Consider the following 26,600-nt stretch of genomic DNA (forward strand, 5'->3'; position numbering starts at 1 on the left):
GTTAAAGCAAAGGAAGAGGATTACAATACCCAGGAAAATTGCATTTTCTAAACTTGCCTACTTCTCTTTTTCAGAGCTCTCTTTCTAATGTCTAAAAGCAACTTTCAACCTCCAAAGCTAAAAGAAAAAACAAAATGGTGAGTCTTGAGTGGTGTTCCTTTTTTGCGAGTGGGCTGCCAGAAAATTGAGGTTAGGTTAAAATACCAGAGGAAAAAAACTTTTATCCTGAGGAATGAGACATAACTGGAGCAAGAATATGAAATGGAATACTGAAAATTGTTAACCAGCTGGGAGAGGGTACACTTGCTACTTCCATTTAGGTCTGTTTAGTCCATTATACATTAGTTCTGTGTTAACTACCAATTTTATAAAAATTACATCTTTCGTTTGCTTTACAGGTCATCAACATTCCATAATTTTGTCAAAGTAGCACTTACAAAAAATCCAAAGAAGAGGCCAACTGCTGACAGACTTCTGACAGTAAGTATGTTTCTTTTTTTCCCTTTTTTTTTTTAGGAGGGGGTTAACATGAAAGTCTCATCCCAACTAATGGAGCAAACATTTAAGCTTTCAGAAGATCAAGAGGCCCTCTGTTTTTGAAAAGGCTATAAAATGTAACTATTAAAGAAATGTCAGGCATGCAGAAGTCTCTTGTTTCCATAATAAATACTTTTGAGTTAAGACTGTGTTATATGTCGAGCCTGCTATCCAAATTGTGCTTTTTACATGCAGTATTGATGAAATTAGATTTCTTTTGTAACAAAGAAAATTTGCCTGGAAATCACAGAAAGAAGCAAACTTCTCAGATTAATGAGGACATTATGTAAATTAGAATTATGGGAAGGTCACTTTTTTGAAGGCAGCAAAGTCCACATTCTGGATAGAGAGGACCACTGGTTTGAAAGAGGGGTCAAAGAGGCCATCTACATTAAGGTTGAATATCCCTCTCGCAACAGAGAAGGAGGGATATGACACCACCAATCTCCTGTTTAAGTTCTTTCAGCAGTTTCAAGGAGGTTCCACACCCATTTGCAGTATTCAGGTGACCCTGAGGGCATAGACAAATCTCCAAGTGGCCTCAACGACTTTCAGAAAGAATGCTAACAGCCAGATGAGTGCAAAGAATATAAATCCCTCCATCTTCCACCATTCAGTCAGAACTGAAGAAGCTTCTTGGATGAGAAGTGAAATGTCTTCAAGGAAAATAAAAATCCAGTTGCCTTTTGAAAAAAGCAACTTTGGGACAATTATAGAATGTGTGTAACAAGTTACTTCTTACATATATGCTTAAAAGAAAAACATTATACAAATGATTGCTAGTGGGTTTCTGGTTTAGACTGAATGGTTTGTTAGTTGCATTGAGTATGGAATGTTCTCTCCAAGAGTCTTAGTTGCCGCTAATTCTTTTTAAGAAAAAAAGGCTTAAAAAAACAACAACCCATGCTTTAACTTGCAATACAAATATTTTAGATCTATTCTCTTATACTTTTTTTTTTTTTTAGCATAGCTTTGTTGGGCAGCCTGGACTTTCTCGTTCTCTGGCTGTTGAGCTCTTGGACAAAGTGAACAATCCTGATAACCACCCCCATTATACTGAGGCAGATGATGATGATTTTGAGGTGAGTTGTTCTTCCTGGCAATTTCCTTACCTTAATTTTGGATGAAATAGACAATAGCATATTGTCAAAGCAAGAATATATAGTATTTGCAGCGTTGACAAAAGCAATGTGTCAGCTGGGCTGTTTCATTCTCAGGGATTGATAGGGACACCCAGGCAAGGAATGCTCTCTTGGCTATTTAGAATTACGTAGTGCTCTTGGTGGGTCTGTCCCTGAAGATGATTTGAAGACTTCAACTGGCACAGAAAGCTACTGTTTATAAGCAGTCTTCAACTTACGACCACAATTGGAACTGGAATCTTGGTGGTAGAATGAAGTGGCCATTAAATGAAACATCATGAGTTGCAGCACCCTCTGGTCATAAGTATGGGCAGACCCTCCCTCCCCCAATTTTCATCATGCTGTAACAGCTATTACCTCAGGCACAGGTTGTTTTAATTTTAAATGGTCACTGAACGAATGATAGCAAGTTGAAGGATACCTGCAGTTGCTTAGAAGAGTGCATAAATTACAGACTCTTGAATATTCTACCATGTAATATTATTAATTAATACCAGATTAGGAAGTTATTAAAAATCTCTGATATGAAATTATCCAATTCTAAGCTCTATTTGGCATCTTTTTTTAAAAAAAAATCTCATTTTTCTCCTGTTTTAAATCCCTGGGCAATCTGACAACTTGTGTAGTTTCTTTAAAAATGCAAATGTTGCTTTACATCCATGATATAAATTAGCATCAGATTATTATAGACAGTGTAATAATCTTAAATTGCAAATTTTTGTAAAGGTCTTTATTTAAAAAAATATTTATTTAGGGTTTTTTTAAAATTGTCTTGAAAAATAAAATTATTATGTAAAGCACCATAAAGCCAGGAACTTGAATGAACTCTTGGAAACTTTGTACAAACCACAGGTAGAAAAAAAATCCCAGCTGCAAAAACATGTCAGTTTTGCAATTGTGAGGTAAATTCTTTTTAAGTTCAGGAGGCGCTCTGAATGTCTGCTTTTTTTAATCCTGTAGCCACACCCTATTATTCGCCACACGATTCGCTCTACCAACAGAAATGTTAGAGCCGAAAGGACAGCATCTGAAATTAATTGTGAGTTTCCAATATGTTTTTAAAGTAAACTATTCTTCACCCTGTCATGTACTAAATCAAATAGAAATGTTTATCTTTAAAGTGGTCTTTCCCACTCTGATGTCTTCTAGATTGGATGGTCTACAATTCTCAGTATCCCTGGAAAAGGGTGTTCTGAGGAATGGAATAAAATATTCTGAACTTATAAATTGAATTGAGGGTATCTCCTTGGGCTGTTGTCTAGGAACTCCAAGAAAAAAAGGGGGGGAAATGTCCCCCCCCCCAGTTAGTGCCAAACTTCCTTAATCATTCTGGTTTTCCATTGAGCAAAATCTTGGAAAAATAGGCCGAGCAACTTTTGTTCACAGTAAATTCATTTATGATTGGTTTGTTGTATCAGAAAGAGGAAGCAGGCCTACTGAAAAGGCTTCATTGCTCTGTGTTTTGGCCAAATATTTACCACAATATCACTATTAGCCCAGAAAATTGGTATTTTGACATTTGCAAAAAAACCCCTCTATTATTAAAATCCATATCATTTAACCATTTGTAAATATTATTTGTGGGTGTACGCACAGAGATGCGCTTGGTGGCCGCCTGGATAATTCCATGCCATTTGCTTGGCAATATTTCCAGAAGTGATTTGCCACTGCTTCTTTCTAGGGCTGAAAGAGTCTGACCAGACTCAAATCATCTGTTTAGCTTCATGCCTAACAGAGGGCTGGAACTCACAATCCACCAAACGGTTTACTATTGTGCAACATACTGTTCCATATTAAAAAAAGAAGGAAAAAAATATCCTGGGGAAGCCAACAAATCAATTAATATAAATTATTTATATTTTAATGCAGAACAGTATATTCTAATTTCCTTAGTATTATCATATAAGAAGACAATAATCACGTACCTTGCATTTTAATTATTATTTTACAAAAGAGAGTTTCAGTTAACAATGCTGATATACTTGAGCTTTTGATAGGTTGGGTTCTTTTATAATTGTGCTTGTGTGTCTATGTGGGCATGCAAGTGTTTGAACTTTTAAAATCTACTACAAGAGAATGTCTTGTTTAAAATTGCAAATATACATGTTTTGTAGTTGACAAGTTGCAGTTTGAACCACCTTTAAGGAAAGAGACAGAAGCCCGGGATGAAATGGTATGAATTGATTAATTTTTCCTCTCTCTGCTCTCTCTGTAATTTTAATTTGCAGTAACTCCTTCCATATATTCTTGATTCTAATAAGTAGTGTATCATATTACATTTAATAAGGAAAGAAAGAAGAGTTAGTAGACTTTATTAGATTAAAGATACACAATTAATATTGTTTTTTATGTTGGTGTCACAATAATCCTGGCTCGGAAATTTTACGAGTTGAACCAAATATTTTAAAGTTGCTGAGGTTAAAAAAGACTGATCTAAAATATATTCCATAATTGTGGCTGAACTCCAATTGTGTATCTCATTGCTATTCTGCTAAGGCAGTGATGGCGAAACCTTTAGAGACCGAGTGCCCAAAAACTGGCCCGGCCCCACTCCACCCCCTACCCCGGCCCCACTCTGCCTGCCTGCAGAGCCACTCACCGCCTCTAGGGCCCGCTGCAGATCGCCCAGGCAGCCCAGCAGTGCCGTGGTGGCCACGCTCTTTGCCCACGCCCCACAGCATCAACTGTGCACGATGGGGCGTGAGGCCATCCCGTCTACGCTGCCTGGCTGCCATGTCCTTGGCTGTGCTGCTCCGCATGGGCCACGCTTGGGGGCAACTCTCCTCCAAGGGGGCTGCTGGTGAGAAGGGAGTCACGGGGGGAGGCAAGGCTGGGGCAACGGCACGTGTGCCCACAGAGAGGGCTTCGGATGCCGCCTCTGGCACGCGTGCCATAGGTTCGCCACCACTGTGCTAAGGCATCCAGAATTTGAAAGCATTAATGAGGTTATCAGTTTCTTTCCCCCTCCTCTGTATCTCATTGTTTAGCAACAGCCATCCCATCAATTCCCATTGCTGTTTTTAACTGAATCCCACTGGTCATTAGGCAGAGACTCCCCAGTCCAAGCCATTCCTGGTTTATCCCTCCAAGCTCTGAGATTCAGTAAGGTAAGGGATTGTGTCCTCTGCCTGCCTTTGAACTTCCCACACCCCTGACTCTCCCTTTCTTTTGCACTGGTGCAGTCAGGACTTCTCTCACACCCCACCCAGGGCATCTATTCACACCCTGTCCAGAGCTTTCTTTCACAAAGAAGCTAAAATGGTTCTTCTTTAGCCCTGGCACAGCTGGGACCTTCTTTCCTGCACCCTGCTCCTTTCACAAAAGAAAGCCCTGGGCAGGGTGCAGGAGAAGCCCTGACTACACCAGCACAAAATGAGTTGTTACAAAAGAATGCTGTGGCCATTGCAGTAGTGGTGTGTGGTGCAACGGGTATGGCAAGGTCAGGCAGTGGAGGCAGCTGATAGCAATGAATGGCTGGCCAGAAAGTGGTCATAAATGCAGGTCTTACCCCAATGGGACTGAATTTTGTTGTTGAGACGACTGGAGTGCTGCAGTAGCTGGAACTTTAGGGACTGGTCATAAGTCCCTTTGTTGAGTGCCGTCGTAACTTCAAGTGACCGCTGAAAAAATGAACGTTAAGTGAGGATTACTGTATTTCAAAACTTTATGGCTGCTGCTTTTGGCTATGTGAGATTGAAGCCTGGCTTCTCCTCCTGATACCTACTATATGTGCTACCCCCGTGTCTTGCTTGAATTTTCCAGACCAGAACTAAGCCAGTCCTGTGTCTAACTTGGAAATTGCTTTGCCTCAATTGTTACCGTGTCTGTAAAGCTTCCATTTCAATTGCAGCAGTGCTAACCTTTGTTTTGGAGGTATTGATTCCTCTTGAGAAGTTACTCATCTGTGGTTTTATGCATTGGCAGAGAATACCAGCCGGAGCACCCTTTGCTTCACATTGGAGCCCTTTCACTGATGGTGGAGGTTTTGCCAAGTAAGTTTTGCCAAGACTGTCAAGCTCGGTGTAATAAGAAGGGCAACGCTTTCAAGGATATGTCACTCCTTTGCTATTAACCTCCTATTAGATTAATATGAGGAATGATTCTGTTTGCTGCAGGTTTTCAATGTCTTAGGAATAAGGAACTAGAGACTGCATATAGCCCTCCGAGATTGCTGTGTCAAAATTCAAAGGCATGATTTTGACCTGTTTTTCAGAGTAACAGGTAGTTTTCAAGAATAAGAGTGGAAATATTTTGCCAGTTAGAAGAGAGAGAGAGAGAGAGAGAATTAAAATCTGCTCTGTGTCCTTCACAAGGGTGAGAGGCTCACTTGTCCTTCATCCTACAAATGTTGCCCATCTGTGATCTAGTTGTTTAAGCAACAGGATGCACATATCCTTGCTTTCAGTATGGCCAATCTGTTGCCTCCGCTTGTATTTCTCTGCTCGAGGTTATGGAAATTGGGCAGGAAGCACTTTATTTACTATGGCTGTTGCTGCAGTTTGCCCAATCTGGGGTTCTAAAGGATAAGAACTTCTAAAGTGTGAATATTTTTGAAAGATATTCTCGTTGCCTTGTGCTGCTTCTTATAGCATGGAATGAGAGATAAGGGCACCGTAACATATGACTGTAGAAACCTCATTTAATACATGGGATGGGATCTCTTGGGAGAATGTACAAATTGTTTTTCAATCTGGGTTGCATTTTCAACCTCAGGCATGTTTAATACAGCTGCTGCCATGTCTTTAGTTCATAGCTAAGGTATAATAGGGCAGCTTTTTTATGAGATAGCAATTCTCTTTACATTTAGCCCTAAGTGGATGAGAAATAATTTTGAATTCTTCATAACGTTCTGAGCAATTCATAAGATACTTTCCCTCATCCAGATGTTTAGGTGCTCCCTGCCATTTCCTGGGTAGCCCAGCCGCTTTAGTGGGGTTTATGGGAATAAGTCCAATACTTCTAGATCACACCAAATTAGGGGAGGCTGATATCGTTGTTATTGCACTTCTGTATTTTTCTGCAGCTAGACAGTCTAGCTTAGGAAAATTGTTCTTCAGAATAGGTCTGAGATCTGACGGTTAAAGGGAGGGCTTTGAGGACCACAGGTTTCTTATGTCACCATTCAAATAGAAAACTACTAGTTTTATGGCAGAAGCAGCTGATCATCCTAAAATAATTTTGCCTTAAAAAGCCTTGAATTTGACCTTGCAGCATAACTTCTAGTTATGTGGTCATTCTTTCCTTAAGTACATTCCTCTTTTGGCCAGTCCATTACATTACAGTTTTACTATTTTTTTCATAAATCTTTACTAATTATAAAATCATAGTTGATTTTATCATGAAGAGTGAAGAGGAATGCCTTTGGAATTTACTACTTTTGACACGGGGTTTATACCAAAGAAAATAAACTGGGATAAGAAGGAATACATGTGAATAAATGCATTCCTTTATAGTGTAGGGGTTTTTTTTTCACTAAAGGAAAAGGGCTTTTTAATCCTAGTGGTTTTGAATTTCCCTTTTGGTCTGTAAATATCCATGATATTTTTGTGGCGCCTGATGGCTTTCTCTGATTGCATGGGAGTATTTTTGCCTTTTCAGTTGCTTTGGGCTGGCATGTCCTGCAGTGACTTCCAGGATCAGGCAACTGATAAAGAAAGCACTTGCGGGAAACAGAAGCTTTTGGACTTGTGTCTAGCATTCATTTCTGCTTTGGATGGAATGAATTCTTCAAAGAAGCCGAAAGGCCAGGTGTTATCTCATTCATCTGCTGCAGTGATAAAGTAGAATACGAGTGCCCCTAACGTCCAGTCAGGCAAATATAACTTCTACTCCCTTGGAGATCATGTTCTGCCCAGCAGCACAAACAGGAAATGCTTGGGGTTTTGGAAGCCTGAAATCCTGGACATTGTCACCACCACGCAATAAAAAATGAGCCTTTTTAGCTTTGGCTTCAGAGCAGCTTTTGGCACTCTTGGACTTCACTACAAAACACACAACTTTGATTTATGACTTTATTAGGCTTCGGCTCTATGTGAAAGGGCCATTTCACTAGCTAGAATCTTGATGAGAATAGAGTTTACTTTAAATCTGAGTTTCAGTGAATAAAATTTCCAGTAAACATGTTGCTTCTCTTCTGAATTAATTAAACCAACTCTGAGGGAAGATTGTCAGAACCAGAGCAAACTCTTATTAACATTTCCCCCCCTAAATTCTTCTGTCCGCAGATATTCTGAGCAAAACAATAATGTTTCTTACTGGATGTGTAGAGTCAGCTATTAATTGAGACAAGCTTATGATGGCCAAGGAAGTCAGGAACTTGTAAGACTCCTTGGGAAGATTGGTGGGGGAAGTTTAATATAAGTGTTAAAATCCCCCCAGCATAAATTGAGATAATTAAATGTTTTGAAAATTAGCTTGCCCCAGCTGGATAACATTACAAATGCAATTCCTGCAGTTTCTACCGCACATAGTGAGAGTCAGTCCCAGGGAAGATTGTCATAGATTCTCAACCGGTGTTTTCTTTGCAGCTTTGAAGGTAAATTCTGAGTAAAATTTCTTTTCAGATATAATTGCTGTGTGGATCCTGATGACACAGAGAATCTAGATTCCTTCCAATTTCCCTCTATGGATTATTTTTTTTAATAGAGCAAATTTCTGCCAATTTGGCGACTTGACCTTCTCAGCTGTCACAGAAATAGATGCCTTTTAGCTACACTCATTCAAACTGAACTTTCATTTGATTTACAATGTTTTTCTTCCTTTTTAATTGTATAAACATTTGTTTTAGGGGACATCTTGCCAAATTTGGTGATGGCCACGAAGATGCTGAGGAGTAAGTGCTTTCTTACTGATCTCTTTGTATTTACTGTCTGATACTTTGATCGTTGCCCCACACTAAGAAAGCTACATCATGGAAATCATATTGGGTACAGGCAAAAACATCTTGCTGTTCTTTCACTGTGGACTTATAACATAAAAGTACGCAGAAGGACAGGTGGCTCTGGAAAGGGGTTCCACCTGTATTGCAGACTTAGTGCAATTACTGTTAATGAATTAACTGTTCACTCAGACCACCACTTCCCAGTTTGCTTTGCTATCATGCTTGAGAAACCCAAAGGAGTTTTTTTAAGAGGCAACTGGAGTTTCTTTGTTTTTCTTTGAAGACGTTTCGCTTCTCATCTTCAGTCTTCTTCGCTTCTTGAATGAGAAATGAAATGTGTTCAAGAAAAAACAAAGTCCAGTTGCCTCTTGAAAAAGCACCTTTGGGACAACCATGACCTGGATGACTAAGAATCTCCATGGACATGTTTGAGAAAGCATGCATAGTTTTTTTTTTCTCCCGAAATGATCTATATCATTTTGCAACATTGCATTATTCTGCCTGTCCAAATACAAACAAATCATCCCAAATCTTATGTAGTTTTCAGGTGGCTCTGAATTTTTAATTCCTAATAGATGAGGGGGGGGGGAAGAGAAAGAAATGGCAAATCCAGAGCTATTAGTATGCTTAGTGGAGGTTTTTTTTAAATAATCAATGAAACAGTTGACCAAATTAGTTTTAGTTCAGCCTAGGCAGGTGCTGCTATAACGATTACAGTTGTGTGAAATTATTATTTTTTATTTACCATTTCCCTCATTTAGTTCTATGAGAAACCTATTTGGACCAGCCCATATTTGACTTGATGGATTGTCCTTGGAATTCCTTCTTTGGAGTTTCTTAAGTTGAAGCCACTTCTTAGGGATGTTGTAGCTGTAGTTTGGTACTGTCCATGTGAGTCCCTTGGACTGCAAGGCGATCATACCGGTCAGTCCTAGAGGAGATCAACTGCTCTTTAGAAGGCCAGATCCTGAAGTTGAAACTCAAATACTTTGGCCACCTAATGAGAAGGAAGGACTCACTGGAGAAGAGCCTAATACTGGGAAAGATGGAGGGCAATAGAAGAAGGGGACGACAGAGAATGAGGTAGCTGGATGGAGTCACTGAAGCAGTAGGCGTGAGCTTAAATGGACTCCAGAAGATGGTAGAGGACAGGAAGGCCTGGAGGAACGTTGTCCATGGGGTCGCGATGGGTCGGACACGACTTCGCAACTAACAACAACAAGCTGTAGTTTGCACTTTTAGATGACTTTTTAAAGTCTGTTATTTATATCTTTAAGAGTAAAACAGCACATGGATAGTAGGATGTGTGCTTGAAAAATGCCAAAGGAATTTATGATACCCTTTCTAGTCTGGGGACATTGTGCAGGTGGAGCAGAATTGAAATATTTTTAGATATACAGTATGATATATCCCCATTTACAACGGGAAATGAAATCTCAGAAGAGCAATGCTTGTGTATTTTTATTTTGCTAATCATGAGTACTCTTTGCTTGTTTGCTTCCTTTAATAATTCCATTTGAAAAGGAATATGTTCCATTTGAAATAAAAGGCTACTATTGCAAAATTAAACATGCTGGGCAACTAATCAGTTTTTTGACATTGCGAGCAATAATGATTTCTTCATATTTTAATGCTGCTACCTTATTAAATGGGAATAAACACTTTTGTTGGACTTTTTTAGATCAACATTGAAAAGAGCTGGACCCCCTCCTCTGCCTCCAAAGGTAATTGCATATCCCTAAGCATGAATCAACAGTTGCATACTAAGGAAGCTTTTTAGGAACAGGATTTTTTAAAATGTAGTAAGATTTTATGTATGTATGTATGTATTTTAGAAATTTTATATATCCGCCTGCTCACTCACAGTAACTCTAGGTAGCTTACAGAACATAAATACACAATGTAGAGGAAATAAAAATAATAAAATAATAAGTCCCCACCCTCATCCCCCTCGATGACAACACTCATACCAACCATTTAATGGGTTCCATCCCACTCTGGATTCCAAAACTATGTCTCCAGGGCCTTCCAAAAGAGTGTCAGAGTAGGGCCAGTCTAATTTCTGGAGGGATAATGTTGCAGAGGGAGGGAGCCACCACGGAGAAGGCCCTTCTTCTGGGTCCTGCCAGATGTATCATCAGTTGTTCACTTTACTGCAATTGATCACACATTTCCAGGGATTGTTTCTCTAGTTTTTGTTACCTAGACATCTAGTTTTCATACTGTTTAATATTACTTGTTCTTTCTCTGGCTAAAATGCTAAAAGTTGTAGTGTTGAAGAGTAACTTAAAGATATAATATAGAGGTTCTGTTCATATGCAGGAGAGGCCATTTTGAAGAAATATCAGGCATAAAGGGAAGCAGAGGCTTGGGAAAAGAGGGAACAGGTTAGGCCTGATCACGTCTTCAGGAGTAGAAAGTGCCCAGGGAAAAAGCAACATTCATGTTTTATGTTTCTGCTTTAGCCTCGATTAGAAGAAATTTTCATGGACAATGAGAAGTCCCAGACGATCAAGTATTGTCCCGATTTCCAAAATCAAGCCTCACCAGGACACCGGAGACAAAGCATCCCTGTTTGTGGACCTCAGATAGAACCCTCTGTATTTGGCATGAGCAGCAGTGTCAGCAGCCCTGGTCTCCTCACAGCCAGATACAGTGATTTGGGTAACTAGCATTGTTTCTTGAATGAAGATTAGTTCTTCCATGCTCAACAGTATGCAGAGTTCTCTTAGCTCAATGGTTCATTCATTTTCATCATGACCTCCCAAAATATGTAAGATTGAAACAAATACTAAAGGAGATCTTTGCAGAAAGCTTGCAGATTCAACCACTGTATGCTCAGATACAGGCTACAATTACCTTGAAAATATTCAGAATGAAAAGAGAAGAAAGATGGTATTATGAGTTCTCCATGGTACTTTTGGGTGGATATCTCAATGCATTATTCCCCAGTATGAATATTTACACTTCGTCATATAGTATGCCTTCTTTAAATTGGAGTGCCCTAAACAGTGTGCATCAGAACATAGAAGAACTTAAATTTTAATTCAGGGGTCTCTTAAAATGTGATGATCAGTTCACAACATTACTAAATATAAAAACACTTGATTCAATGTATTCTTAGTCAATTTGTAGGCTTCAGGAGAAGAGTCTTCTACAATTTCTGCCACCCATTCCAAATTTCAGTATATAGCATAAAAGATTAAACCCCTTAAAATTCATTTCCTGAGAATAGAAGAATATCAAACATTATTTTCTAGTAGGCTGAAGCTTCCAAGCCCCTGTCTGATGCCCCTGGAATCCTTTCCATTCATGATACCGTTTGGCAGCATGGTTGCTTGCCATTGAGAAGCAGGAGACTCATAAAAACTACAGCATAAGCCGTAAAATAGGAATAATGTATAACAATGAAGGAAGGTCCAAGGAAAAAAGGAAAAACCTGATCTTTGTTGGCCCCAGCAGAGCAGTGGATTATAAAGGATGAAAACCAGTTTTGCAGAGCACTAGCTGCTACTACTGTGGCTCATGACTAGGGTTGGGTTAGTCTCCCCATTGGCATCTTCCTGGGAGATGGGGTGCAGACCAGCAAGTGCTTCACCCTAGCTCAGGGTTAGGCAACCTTGGCTCTTGTATGACTCGTGGCCTTCAACTCCCAGAATTCCTGAGCCCGCTATGCTGGCTCAGGAATTCTGGGAGTTGAAGTCCACGAGTCATACAAGAGCCAAGGTTGCCTAACCCTGCCCTAGCTCCACAGTCCTGAGACAAAGGGATCCTTGTCTTCTGCCCATTGCCTGATTCATAATTTTTTAGATTTTTCTTCATGCAGAGTTTACTTCTATTTACAATTCTTCTGTTTAGGCAATGGAGACACTGTGACGAAGCATCCTGAGGAAAACAATGAGGGATTGGGCCATATGCCACAGCTGCCACGGAAAAAGGAGAAGCGGGAATTCCTGGTGGGCATTTATATCTTTCCTTCTGCAGTGTGGACACTTCATTTGATATTTCCAAAAAGCACTCTTGCTCACTGGTTCAGTCTGTTATTTCCTGCTCATCAGTGCTTAACATAAGGACAGGCAAGGAAAAGGAGCCAGTTTGGCTTGGTTAAGGAACCAGGCTAGAAACCAGGAGACCGTGAGTTCTAGTCCTTTCTTAGGCATGGAAGCCAGCTGAGTAACTTTGGGCCAATCATCCTCTCTCAGCCCAACTCACCACATAAGATTATTGTTGTGAGGAAACTAGGAGGAGGAAGGAATGCTTGACATGCTCACCACCTTGAATTATTTATAAAAATAATAAAGGGAGGACAAGTATCTGAAAAGGGGAGCAAACTCAGAAGGGGGACGAAATATTTTTGTTTGATAACATGGATGTTATTAGGTATGATAATTAACTGGATGAAATTTGAATCTTGTCCAATGGACTGAAATGATTTAAGGTTTGATATTATCTTGTTATCTTAAAGAGATTGATTAATGGATGGATTAGATACGTATAGGGTAGACTAATATTTTATTTTAATTAGGAGATATTAGTGGAAGAAGAAATAAACAAGATTTGTGATAAAATTAAGGAACTAGAATATATCTGGTAGGGATACCTGAATTGATAATGTGTTTATTTAAAGTTAAATTTGATTATGGTAATTGTAAATTTATAAAGCTTCAAAACAGGTTTAGGATTAATAGAAATTTAAATTAGAAATGGATTATATTAAATATATTAAGCTATTTGAGGGAAATAGAGAGAGAATATTTGATGTATTGATTTGAGTTATTCATATATGGTTTTATTTTTGGATGTTTGATTAACCCAGCACCACAGTGTGTCTTGAGCACTTTGTTCTAAGAATTAAAACATCAATAAAATTTGTTTCAAAAAAAAAAAAAAGGAAGAAAGACCTGAAATTCAGAAAAGGAAAAATTATTTCCTGTTTGTTGTGACACTCTCCCTTCTGTGCATGCACCACACCTGTTCCAGAATAGTGCAAGATTTGAGAAAACTTTCCTGGTCTGATGTTCTCTGTCTGTGTTAAGATTATTGTCTGTGCTGGCTGGGACTTCTGAGAATTGTCATTCCAACATATCTGGAAAGTTCTGGATTGAGAAGATAGTCCAAGTTAATGAGTGAGCCTCTTCTTTCCCAAGATTTTTATGGCTAGCCACAAATCTGAAGGCCCGGAAAGAAAGCCATGACAAATATCCATCATTTATTCATCTCAGGCTTTAATAGTGTAGCATTGTTGGTCAGATGTATCTCTCACTTATCCCCAACCTATCTTTCCTCCAGTCACTGAAGGCAACGTACATAGGGCTCCCCTTCATTTTATCCCCACTTCTGTAAAGTAAGTAGGGCTGAGAGTGACTGACCCAAAGCCACCCACTGAGGCTTTTGAATTAAGGGGGACTTGAACCCTCTGCTTAAATAGCATCTTAAATATCTCTTTCTCCAATTGTTGCAACCCAACATTCCAGAAGTTTTTTTTTTTAATCCATTTATTAACAAACATTTACTTTATTGAAAATGTTTTAAATAAATACTTGAAGAATATTCCATTTAGCATGCTCTAGCAAGCTGCAGTTCACTAAGGCACAAATTAAACACTTCAAAAACATGCACAGATGATACTTTTCCGGAGGATGAAAGCAATTTAGCCTGGCACGAGAATCTCTCTGTAAGGGGGAATTCTGCCAAGAAAACACTTTCATTGTTGACATATACCAAACATAAAAGCACCCTAGGAGTGCCTATCTTGGCAGAATATTCTAATACACATGCAAATTTAACTATTAAGCAATCCCATAAATAACAAGGACAGAACATTCTGATTCATTCTTGACAGTATTTTTTTCTGCCTACTAAGGTGTGTTAGAAATATTTCAGACTGAATTCAAATTTGGCCTTTTGCTATTATTGTTGACAGAAGCCAGCAATCAATGGCCTTCCACCAACGCCAAAAGTACTGGTAAGTTCTTTCAGTTAAAATGAAATATTGTAAGTTGTGTTGATAATTGCTCTGCTGTTAAATTTTTAACTTTGTTTCATCTGCACCCTTTTTCCCCAATGCAAATTGTTTTCTTCCCCTCCTAGCCTCCATCCCTCTCTTTAACAAGCATGGAATCTTTCAAAGAGATGTGTGCCTTCACCTCTGCTCACTTTTGTGATTTGGGAATCATGCATAAAAGTGAAGGTTGTGAGAGTTTGGCCTCACCATGAGATCTTATTGGCTAATGGAACAGACCCATCTCTTAAATTAGAACTAATATAAATAAATCTTTCATGTCTTTTATGGGACCACTGAAACAAGTATTTAAAAATAATAGCTAACTAACCCTCATCATTGTTCTGTGCCTTCCCAAATTACAGATATTGGAGGGGTGGTGGTTAGACACATCCTCCCATTGCAAAGAAAATGTGAGAAACAGAATCTCTGTATAGTATTGAAGTTCCACACTGTATAGTTCAAGATCCATTCCATTTTTTTTCTCTCTCACCCCAGAGATTCTCTGGCCATTGTTTATACCAGTTGAAGGTACTAATAATGCTCAGAATTACAGAGTTGGAAGGCACCTTGGAGGTCTTCTAGTCCAACCCCCTGCTCAAGCAGGAAACCCTATACCAGTGATGGCGAACCTTTTAGAGACCGAGTGCCCAAACTGCAACCCAAAACCCCTTATGTATCATCGGGTGGGTGGGTGTAGCCCATTGGGTGGGCGGGGCTGCAGTGGTAACGGCTGACTGGGTGGGACTAAAAAGTTCAATCAATCAACTCCAACTTTGCGAGATCTTTTTTTTTCCCACGAGAAGTTGAAATTGATTGATTGATTGAACCTTTTTTTTTTTTGCACACGGCAGCGGAGGCTTAAAGCGAAAAGGTTTTATAAAACCCAGCTGAAGTCCTAGGCCTGGGGCGACGGCGCGCGTGCCCAGAGAGAGGGCTCTGCGCGTGCCATAGGTTCGCCACCACAGCCCTATACCATTCTAAACAAAAGGTTGTCCAGAAGGAATAGGAATTTCTCATGTTGTAAATTGGGATATATTTTGTTTACTAATGCTATTCTAGATGGGAGCCTGTTTTTCAAAAGTGTTTGATGGCTGCCCTTTGAAGATCAATTGTGCCACATCATGGATACATCCTGACACCAAAGGTAAAAAGTTGCTTTATATTTGCAAATTTGAGATCGTTTGTTACTTTCATGTGTTTTTTTTCAACTTATGTAGCTAACTCAGTTTTTCTTTCCACCGTATTACAGATCAGTACATTATCTTTGGGACTGAAGAGGGCATTTACACACTGAATCTCAATGAGCTGCATGAAGCTACCATGGAGCAGGTAGGTAAAAAATGCTTTCTGGGTCCAAGATGGAGGTGGTCATTCTCTGGCGAGGGAGAAACTCAGGTAAAAAGTGGTGCTTGTTTCTCAGATGGGAAATTAAGAATGGATGTGAGCAAGCAGGCTGGGTGGCATTTTGTATCACTTTTCTGTGGTAGTTTGGGATTTGTTTTGGACTGAATAAATATTTTTTGCTATCCTCTAGGCCAGGGGTAGGCAACCTCGTCTGTTTTATGACTCGTGGACTTCAACTCCCAGAATTCCTGAGTCAGCATAGCTGACTCAGGAATTCTGGGAGTTGAAGTCCACGAGTCATAAAAGAGCCAGGTTTGCCTACCCCTGCTCTAGGCTGTTGTAGATTCAACAAAGGGTCAGGGGCACTTTTTCAACTCTGCAGTCATCTGAGCCAAAAAGTATGACCTAGGCAAGAACAATAGTTTCTAGCATGTTTAGAGGGGGGAACCCAAAAAAGCCAAGAGAACACATGATAGAAGCTCCGCCCCATATTTATACAGTATTTGTCTCATACACATACACAACACACAGGCCTATTCAGCTGACTTGTCCCTGGTGACTAGCGGACCCTATTGGTGCTTGGCATTTTTCCAGAGGACCTGTCAGGCATTTCGGTTGAGGCCTTGGCTGCATAGGCTTGTGACCTGGCCCGGATTGCTTCTTGGTGGCTCTTCTCTGTTCAGTGGCCCCTGTTTTCTTTTGCTGTTTTTGCTGTCTATTAGCTATTTTAGTCTGGGCTGCCTGTGATTCAATATTTTTAGCTATTTTTTTATGTTTTCCCTAATTTTGTATGCCATCCTGAATCCACTGGAGCTAGGTAGCCAATGAAATTAAACAAACAGTAACAATAATAAAAATGATGTGAGGCTCTGGTCATGGTCTGGCCAAATTAGATTGAAGATGTTAGTGTGACCAAAGGAAAACTATATCAAATGCATAGTGAGTAATTATAAAATGTCATACTGCATTTGATGTAATTTTATATTCAGTTCTAATTAAATTCAACAAAAGGTTACATATTTCTTCTGGATCCTCCCACTTTTTAGAAAGTGGCCCCACTAAGAGTCAGAATATTCTAGGCCTGAAAAAGATTGCATATGCTTGACCTAAATCTGTGACTTTTCCTAGGAAAAATGCATCCATCTCTTCTCTGACTAGTATCACTCAGTATAGCCTGCAGTGTAATAGGAAAGTACTTTTGATTACTTTACATTTCTCAATGTTCCTAATACTTTTAATCTACTACAATTTTCTTTTATTGCTCTTGTTTTTTCAGCTTCTTTGATTTGGGGTTCCTGGTATTTAATTTTGCAATAGGAATTATCAGTGATCTTAGAAGTGCTGGAGGGAGGTAGATAGAGATAAACGTATAGATGAAAAGTATTAAAATGTGAGTGGTGTGGAATTCTGAAAAGCTTGATAATGGTATTAACAGAACAAATATGTACATACTTATCTAGCAATAAATGTCATTGAATACAAAAGGATTACTTCCAAGTAATACTTCTTTACATGATCCTGTAAGTGGTATTGATATTAGATCAGGTTAAAAGGAGTTGAAAGTCTCCTTGTGTGTTTGCATTCTGGGTAGCCATAAAAGATAATTTTATTTGCCCCAAAATTGTATTGCCTGGAATTCACAGAGCTCTGGAATCAAATTCCCTTTTTCCCCACTTTCACCATTGAAACATTTTCTATTTCTTTTTCTTAGTTGTTCCCACGGCGGTGCACGTGGTTGTATGTTATCAACAACACTTTAATGTCACTCTCAGGTATGTATATTGTTGAAGAAATGTCTCATAAAGTTTAAAAGATGGGGTGAAAAATTTCAGTGTGCTGAATTTAACTTTTGGTAAAAATCATCTCTCTTTAATTTTTTCCCCTTTCATTCTGCAATTTGCTTGGACCTATGGATACTTGGGGGCTATCCTTTTAGAAGGTAATCTTTTCCTGCTCTATAAGTTTGTTTGTTTGTTTATTTATTTAGTCTGATATGTAAGAGTTTGACATAGATCAAATATCGTTTGTGTTACAGGGAAAACGTTTCAGCTCTACTCCCATAACTTAATGGCTTTATTTGAACAAGCCAAAAAAACAGGAATAGCTGCTCATATTCAGACCCATCGGTTTCCTGATAAAATACTACCCAGGTAGGGTAATCTTGAGATACAAGTTTTTGCTATTTTGTCCCAGGGCATTTATCTGGCTTGTTTGCTATTGCTGATCATGACAACATTTTCCATAAGCGGTTGCCTCTTCTTGTGAATGTTCATAGAGAATTGTTTTTGCTGCGTCTAGGTTTGCAAATACAGAAGTATATCTGTAACATTCTATAATATTATAATATAGAGAGCCAGTGAGTTAAAGTTTTGCTTTAGCCATAAAGCCATCTGGGTGATTTTGAGCCAGTCATTCTCTCTCAGCCCAACCCACCTCATAGAGTTGTTGTTGTGTGTTTGATATGTTCACCGCCTTGGGTTGTTTCTAAAAATCATAAAAGCAGAATACAAATAAGCAAATAATTGATTTCAGAAAATAAAAGCAAAAATATAAAGATAAATTTTACAATTTGAGACCCAAAGATTATAATTCATGAAAAGCAGAGATTTTATTTCAAGAATGTTCTCCTCCTTTTGAAAGCAAGACTAGCAAGTCAAGGGGACAATCTGCCATGATAGTAGCACCAATTGAACCCTTCCAAAGGTTGTCTCTTGTCCTCACTGATCCCTTTCAGGCCTTGGGGGAGCTCTTTTTATTTGACTTAATCTTTCAGCAGATCTTAACTGAGTTTCGTTCTGTTGCTTTAGCTTTCCTTTTTAGTGATTTTATTGTCATTTTAATTGATTTGTGACAAATTTGAAGAATATTTGTCTGGAAAGTTGAGGATAAATTTCAGAAATAGACGTTGCTTGTATAGGTTTCACTTACATTATGCCACTTCTCCATAGAGTTTGACATTTGTTTTTATTTCTTTCTCCCACGTACAGATAAACATCCTCACTTATATATTTTTTTCCAGTTCATTCATTTTATCCTCATAGCAATCCAGCAAAATTTGACCCAAAATTATCCAGTGTGCGTTGCGATTGGACAAAGATTTTGGACAAAGTCTTTCTTACCCTGATTCTGTCCTCTAGCCATAATATAACAATCTTTTATGATTTTTTAAAGTTGCAAATCAGAATTGAGAGACTTTCCAGTGTCTTGGGACAGAAAATAGGTGCAGAGCATTAAACAAATAAGAATCTGTTAAAATAATTTTATATATTGTAAAGTGCTTTTTGGCTTCTTCCTTTAATTCTCATTCCCAACAATAACCCTGATTGTCTAGCATACATTATTGGACTATTTTTTTTTTTATTCCTCAGCTTTTTTCTATTCTCCCCATTTTTTCTTTTTACACTTTGTCGGTTTTAGAATAGAAATTTTTTCTATCAAGTTATCTAGATGATTCATTGCACTACAGCATGATACTTTCTTAAGTGTATAAAGTATGCAATACTTGATGAAATAAAATATAATTGTTGGCAAAGTAAGTACAAAGGTCTCAACTGAAAACTTTTTAAGATTTTCCAAGAGCTCAGGGCACCTTGTACAAAGAGGTATGTTCCCCACAACAGCAATCATGTAAGGTAGGTTGGGCTGAGAGGAAGTCATTGGCTCAGAGTCATTGGTTTAGAGTCTGGACCAGCAACTTAACAGCTATGCCACACTGGTTCTCTGTTGTCAAATTATTTTAGGAAAATAATTATACAGTTCTTTAAATAAAGTACAGGACTCTACTGTGCTGATGCTATAGGAAATAACAGAGTAGATGATATTCACAGATGATAAATCATTGTTGAAATTTAAATATTATGGCAAACAGCCATTAAAACAGTTGAAGGATATTACAGAATGTGATTAAAACTATTAAGATCTTTGTTGGGTTACACAAAGGATATTGTTAAGGTAAAGGAAAAGGAAATTGGTTTTATGTTCTTGATTATTACTAGAATTAAAATTGCCACTAGGTGAAAGTCAGTAAGAAGAATATTATAATAGTGGCCAATTGGATGGATACAAGAAAGATGAAACTGTTTGTTATGATTGAATTTATAGCAACTTAGAAAAAAATTCCCTGTAGATCTGGAGCTTCAGAAAAAACAAATTGAGAAAGCAAAGAAGACTAAAGATATCCTTGGGGAAAGAAAAAGAATGATATTCTGAAATGCCAAATATAGACAGTTTATTTCTTTAGAATTCAATATTTCTGAAGAATGGTAACTGTTAAAACTGTATATAGTTTTCCTGTACCATGATTTGCTGTTGTGTATTTTATACATAAAGCATTGAATTTCTTGTCAATGGAATTCAGGACAAAATGTTCCTGAAATTTCTGGGGGCAGTATTGAACTGAAGACAGCTCTGCAAAAGTGGAGCAAATAGCTGGGACAAAGACCAAGGAACTGATAAAAAGATTTGTTCCTTGGAACATCTCTGGATAAGGAGAGGATGGGAGATTACCCACATGTATTCCAGACAGCTGTTCCTGACAATGAAACTGCAAGCCAGTGATTTTCCACACATTTGAGCACCAGGAGACAACGGAATCAGCCATCTTGCTTGCAACTCTTAAAGAATACTAAGTTCGCAGAACTCACTTTCTAATCACCTTTAAAAATTACTCATTTGTTACTTCTAAGATACTAGAGACCTTCAGAACAAGTTTAAACATAGTTAAAGTAAGATGTGTTGTGGTGGTGCAGTGGTTGGAATGCAGTACTGCAGGCTATGTCTGCTGACTGACGACTGTTGGCAGTTCAAGTCTCACTGGCTTAAGGTTGACTCAGCCTTCCATCCTTCCGAGGTCGGTAAAATGAGGACCCAGATTTTTGAGGGCAATATACTGACTTTGCAAACTGCTTAAAGAGGATTGTAAAGCACTGTGAAGTGGTATGTAAGTCTAAGTGCTATTGCTATTGCTATTTTGATTGTCCTTTATGGACTTTCTGCTGATACCAAGACTGAAAATATTATGTTTTATGATATATTTATAGATATGTCATAGGATATGAGATGAGGGTATAAATGTTTGTAACTTTAGAGGGGATGAAGAGTTACTAGTTTTGTGTATACTTGTGATGAAGATTGGAAGTCAACCGTTTATATATTTCTTTTTCTTTATTCTTACTTTTCTCTTTCTTTTTTCTTTTTTTCCTTGTACCTTTTACTCATTGCTATTCTCTTTTCTTTTTATAAGTTTAGTTTGTATTAGATTTTATTATTATAATTAAAGTACTTAATAAAAATTATATATTAAAAAGGAAGCTCCTTTTCTGTTAATAGAAGAAAGGAGTGGACATAAAAAGGAAATCCTGAAAGATCAGAAAACAGACTTCCTATTTTCAGAAAGTCCACCAAAATGCTAGAAAAACAGTCCAAAAGCTGGTATTCAAAGATAACCCTGTCCTTCTCCAAACTTTTTCTATTTTGTAAATATATGCAGTTGCCATCAAGAACAGTTACTCCATTACCGTCATTTTTTAATATTCTGTGGATTTAAATAAAAAGTAGCTTAAAGAAAACTCTGTTGAAAATTATTTTTCCATGAGGCCTCTGACTTGTTCTTAACAGTTGGCTCTGGTATTTTTTCCCAGAAAATTTGCCTTAACAACAAAGATCCCAGATACAAAAGGATGCCACAAATGTTGCATAGGTGAGTCTTCATCTTGAGTTGATATTGTCAGTTCAGTTTACAAGGAATCTTCCAGCTCTACCACCCTACAACTTACAGTGCCTTCTTAGAGTAATAACTTTCACATAAGTTGGACTATAATTGTCTTAATTCCATCCTGTGTGACTATTCTGACTAGAAATATGAGAATGATAATTCAGTATATCTCAAAGGCACTACAATATGGAAGATTGCCTGAAAACCTGATTTTGTTTTCACTCATTTCTAAGCTCTTAGTGTCAAGACTTGGCTAAAATAGAGCAGGTGCTTTTCAAAAGTTTTCCTGACTACTCTTGCAGACATAGTTCCTTCTCTCTGAGGAAGACTATTCTGTAATAGATGACAACAGCTGGTTGAGAATCAATGCAAGAATAAATCACTCAGGCTAAATATCTCAGATTAACAACGTGAAATATGAATTAACAAAGAAAATTATGCCATGCCATAGTAGAGGGAAGTTTCTCAGGCTATATATGGATAGAATAATGTGGATTGATCCCTAAGTAGACATTCGGATATTTCAGATTTAGTATTGCTTCTTAAAAACACTATGTTGTTGCTTTTCCATTGTAGTCCAACATATACAAGTTTTGATTTCCATGATTTAACACAGCAATTATGGTGACAATGGGAATTATAATTCTGACACAATTGAGAATGCCAGTTTCTAGCTAGCTGTTCTGATTTTTCTTCCCCTCTTATCCTGCAGGCAGACCAGCAATAGAACATCACAGTGTCTTTCCTGCTTCCCCAGAAAAATATGAATGCTGAACTTAATTCTTCAGCATCAGGTGGCAGAATCATATTTATTTTCAGTGTACCAATGAAGGAGACTATTTGTAGCTCAAAGTTGAAATGAGGGGTCCTGGGTGCTCTCTAAGCTTGATTGTTTTCTTGCAGACATTTCATTATTCAAACTAGGTAACATCGTGAATGCTAGTGCAGACTAGCACTGATGATGTTACCTAGTTTGGGTAATGAAATGTCTGCAAGAAAACAACCAAGCTCAGGGAGTACCCCTTCTTTCAGTATACATTTCACCATCAGTATAAGTGGCATTAACAAGATAAAATGAAAAAAGATTGGCTAGTTCAGCTGTATATGCTTAGGTTTATTTTTCAGTGAGGCAGGAAAGGGAAATTTCAGGTATGACGAAAGTACAATATCCATCCCAATCCTTCACAATTGGCCATGTTGAGTGTGGTGTTTCTGCAATATTCGAAGTACATAGGGAGTGCAATAGATGTAGACTGAGGATTTTGTAGATTGAGTCAAAAACGTTGCAGAAATTATATCTCTGAGGAGATGCAACATCACATGATTCTTCTAGGATGGTGCTCCAGGCATTAGAGAATAGTGATAAATGATTCATTTGTGATAAATTTTAATATGAATTCAAGCAGCTGGCAAATTAAAATGATCCATTATGATTACTTCAGAATTCTTCTTTTTTCTTCATTAGTAAGAAATCCATATACAGGTCATAAATATCTCTGTGGAGCTTTGCAGTTGGGAATTGTTTTGCTTCAGTGGTATGAACCAATGCAGAAATTCATGTTAATAAAGGTAAGCTTCCCACACACACCTCTTTCTTGTATTTTTTGCAACTTTTTTTTTTAGGAATCTTCCAAAGCAGAGTGGCGCTGTTAGAATTTTGAAGTAATTTGAGACTTCAAATGAGTTTGAGCCTGTGACAATTTTTGAGCTCAGTTTAAACTGTTGGTCTTTATTATTAAATTCTAAAACATCAAGCATAAAGTGGCCATTTGTTTTTTGAAGGCAAAAGAGGACAGAAGCAGGGCCTATTAATTAAAAATCCTTCCTTGGGAAGGTGATCCATAAAAGCTCATTTGAGAGGATTTTCAGAGAAATGTTTCAAAAGTGCTTGAAATTTGTATATATCTCTCTATATTTGTTATAATATTGTATATAGATTTAAATTGAATATTACATGAAGATTACTTTTTAGATTTAAAATAAATGAAATAATATGAATGGATCATTCTAAATATGCATATCTTAAAATGTACAAGTTGTTCTTCAGTTAGATTTTTTTTAAAAATGTATCTTCATCCTCCAGCACTTTGATTTCCCTCTGCCAACCCCACTGAAAGTATTTGAAATGCTGGTAATCCCTGAACAGGAATACCCTATGGTATGTGTTGCAATCAGCAAAGTGGCTGAACCAAATCAGGTTGTACAGTTTGAGACAATCAACTTGAACTCAGCTTCCTCGTGGTTTACAGAAATTGGTACAGGTGAGTCTCTGGCCTTGTTCAGTTTAATTTTGTTTAGTTTTTGTATTAGGTATAAGCGCAATGTTCTGTTTCCAGGTATGGAACATTTTAAATTTGTTTTGGGGCCAGATCAGCACAAAACACTTCCCGTCCCAGAAGAATTTTCTCCCAGAAAACTGCTGGACAACTCTCAGAGTGGCTAGATCAGCATGGTGCAAAAGAAAACTAGAACATTCTAGAGTTCCTCAGAACTTTGCATTTTCCGAGAGAGAGTACAACATTTTGTGCATACCTAGTTTACCTCACTTTTTTTTTCTTTGCTAAAATCCAAGTGGCCCAAGGCAAAAATGGGATAAAGATAACATAAAACATGAAAACAGAACAACCCACAATTCAATAAACAATAAACCTATATTGGCAATTATTCAGCAGGAATATATTTAGAGCAGCAGAAGCATATAGATTAGCTTTGTTGGATTCCAACCCATCACTTTAGGCTACGTTTAGAGGGTACTTAGTTGTAGAGGACTAATATGAAGAGTAAACAGTTGAAACAATTTGACTCCTCAATGTACAGAATTTCTATTTTACTGGTATTCCAGATTTGAACCTACAATAACAACAATGAAAGACTGCAGGAAGCCAGGTTATTCAAACTATTCTGAAAAATAAGATACTCTGGCATAGACATCTGTTACAGGTTTTGACCATGTCAAAATTAATGATCCGGCCCAGTGCTCTTCAACATCTTCATCAACAATTTGGATAAGGGGATAGATGGGGAACTCATCAAATTTGCAGATGACACTAAGCTGGCAGGAATAGCCAACACTCCAGAAGACAGGCTTAGGATACAGAAGGCTCTTGATAGACTTGAACATTGGGCACTATCTAACAAAATGAAATTCAATGGTGAAAAAAGTAAGGTTCTACATTTAGGCAAGAAAAATAAAATGCACAGGTATAGTATAGGTAGTACCTTGCTCAATAGTAGCAACTGTGAGAGGGATCTTGGAGTCCTAGTGGACAATCACTTAAATATGAGCCAGCAGTGTGCTGCAGCTGCCAAAAAAGCCAACACAGTGCTAGGCTGCATTAGCAGAGGAATAGAATCAAGATCATGTGAAGTGTTAATACCACTTTACAATGCCTTGGTAAGGCCACACTTGGAATACTGCATCCAGTTTTGGTCACCGCGAGGTTAAAGATGTTGAGACTAGAAAGAGTACAGAGAATAGCAACAAAGATGATTAGGGGACTGGAGGCTAAAGCATATGAGGAGCGGTTGCTGGAATTGAGTATGTCTAGTTTAACGAAAAAAAGGACGAGGGGGGACATGATAGCCATGTTCCAATATCTCAGGGGCTGCCACAAAGAAGAGGGAGTCAAGCTATTCTCCAAAGCATCTGAAGGCAGGACAAGAAGCAACGGGTGGAAACTAAGCAAGGAGAGAAGCAACCTAGAACTAAGGAGAAACTTCCTGACAGTTAGAACAATTAACCAATGGAACAACCTGCCTCCAAAAGCGGTGAATGCGCCAACACTGGAAGTTTTTAAGAAGAGACTGGACAGCCATTTGTCTGAAATGGTGTAGGGTTTCCTGCCTGAGCAGGGGGTTGGACTAGATGACCTCCAAGATCCCTTCCAAATTATTATTACTATTACTATTATTATTATTATTATTATTACTACTACTACTACTACTACTACATCATTGTGCAAATGTAACAACTCTATAATATAAGCTACTATGTAAGTTGTGTCATTTGTATGATAACATCAAGATGCTTGTCATTTGCCCAACCTCTTTCCCATCCTGCAGAACATTATGTACTTCTATTTGAAACTCCTTGCTAGCAGAAGGCAGACCTACAGTATCTGCAGAAGTCTTATGTTGATAGCCATCTGCAGAAGCCTTCTAAGATGAATCGCTGATGCTCTGCAGTGAAAAAGAGACAGTAGGAGGGGTTTTTTTTTGACAGATGTTGGATTACAGCAATGATCCCTAATCAAAGAAACTTCATAATAGAAGCAGATGTTCTGCAAGATGCATCTAATGAACTGAGCTGTAATTCAGGAAACCTTTGTCAGAAAAGCTGCTACCAATTTCCTCTGGGTTTTTTTTTGTCCTTATAGGCAGCTCCCTCCCTACAGTGTTCTATGAATGTTCAACAGGTCTATGGTTTAGGATCAGTGAGGGACAAATTTCTGGGACAATAAAAGCACATTTTTTAACAGGAGAAAGAAATGATGGGGAATTCAAAAGTCACAGAAAGATTGCTTTTGTAACATTATGTATTTATTAAATGGATATGTTGCCTATCAAGTGACTTCTTATTACGCTATCCTAGTGTTCAAAATGATAGACTAAGAAAGGAAACCTTTCCTTTCCTTCCCTTTTCTTCAGAACAATGCTTCTTCTTGCACGATTTCCCTTTTAATTTCTTGCGTCTCTCCTCCCATCCTCAGTGAATGAGTGGAAAGTATGTTATTACCTGCAACATCCTTTTAAAGTTCTCTTGTAATCCAAGACCAAGGGCTCTTGGCCAGCCATATGTTACCTACATAATAGACAATCGGTTGCTTCTAAAATACTCATAATATGCATAATTCCTGTTTGCAGTATTAGGTATTGGTAATGGTTCTAAACTGTAATTCCCATCAACCCTCCTTGCTTGACATTATAATCCAGCAACATTTAGACAATTTATAATTTCTTACCCTTGCTCTAGACATCAGT

The 26,600-nt window shown here is 38.1% G+C and overlaps 1 protein-coding gene across 1 annotated transcript in view; it reads left to right on the forward strand.

Moving 5' to 3' along the window:
* Positions 1-26,600, forward strand: part of MAP4K5 (mitogen-activated protein kinase kinase kinase kinase 5) — a 38,942-nt gene that overhangs the window by 6,923 nt on the left and 5,419 nt on the right. The window contains exons 8-26 of the mRNA XM_015827642.2: positions 75-137; positions 399-480; positions 1,503-1,619; positions 2,640-2,718; positions 3,794-3,852; positions 5,604-5,671; positions 8,467-8,511; positions 10,241-10,283; positions 11,025-11,223; positions 12,418-12,515; positions 14,483-14,524; positions 15,623-15,707; positions 15,813-15,892; positions 17,619-17,679; positions 17,844-17,846; positions 17,943-18,057; positions 21,547-21,605; positions 23,086-23,189; positions 23,704-23,881. Coding sequence (XP_015683128.2) covers positions 75-137; positions 399-480; positions 1,503-1,619; positions 2,640-2,718; positions 3,794-3,852; positions 5,604-5,671; positions 8,467-8,511; positions 10,241-10,283; positions 11,025-11,223; positions 12,418-12,515; positions 14,483-14,524; positions 15,623-15,707; positions 15,813-15,892; positions 17,619-17,679; positions 17,844-17,846; positions 17,943-18,057; positions 21,547-21,605; positions 23,086-23,189; positions 23,704-23,881 — 1,580 coding nt within the window. The remainder of the gene's footprint in view (positions 1-74; positions 138-398; positions 481-1,502; positions 1,620-2,639; positions 2,719-3,793; positions 3,853-5,603; positions 5,672-8,466; positions 8,512-10,240; positions 10,284-11,024; positions 11,224-12,417; positions 12,516-14,482; positions 14,525-15,622; positions 15,708-15,812; positions 15,893-17,618; positions 17,680-17,843; positions 17,847-17,942; positions 18,058-21,546; positions 21,606-23,085; positions 23,190-23,703; positions 23,882-26,600) is intronic.

The sequence above is a fragment of the Protobothrops mucrosquamatus genome, unplaced genomic scaffold, assembly GCF_001527695.2.
Source record: "Protobothrops mucrosquamatus isolate PMUCROS unplaced genomic scaffold, P.Mucros_1.0 scaffold3831, whole genome shotgun sequence".
NCBI lineage: Eukaryota > Metazoa > Chordata > Lepidosauria > Squamata > Viperidae > Protobothrops > Protobothrops mucrosquamatus.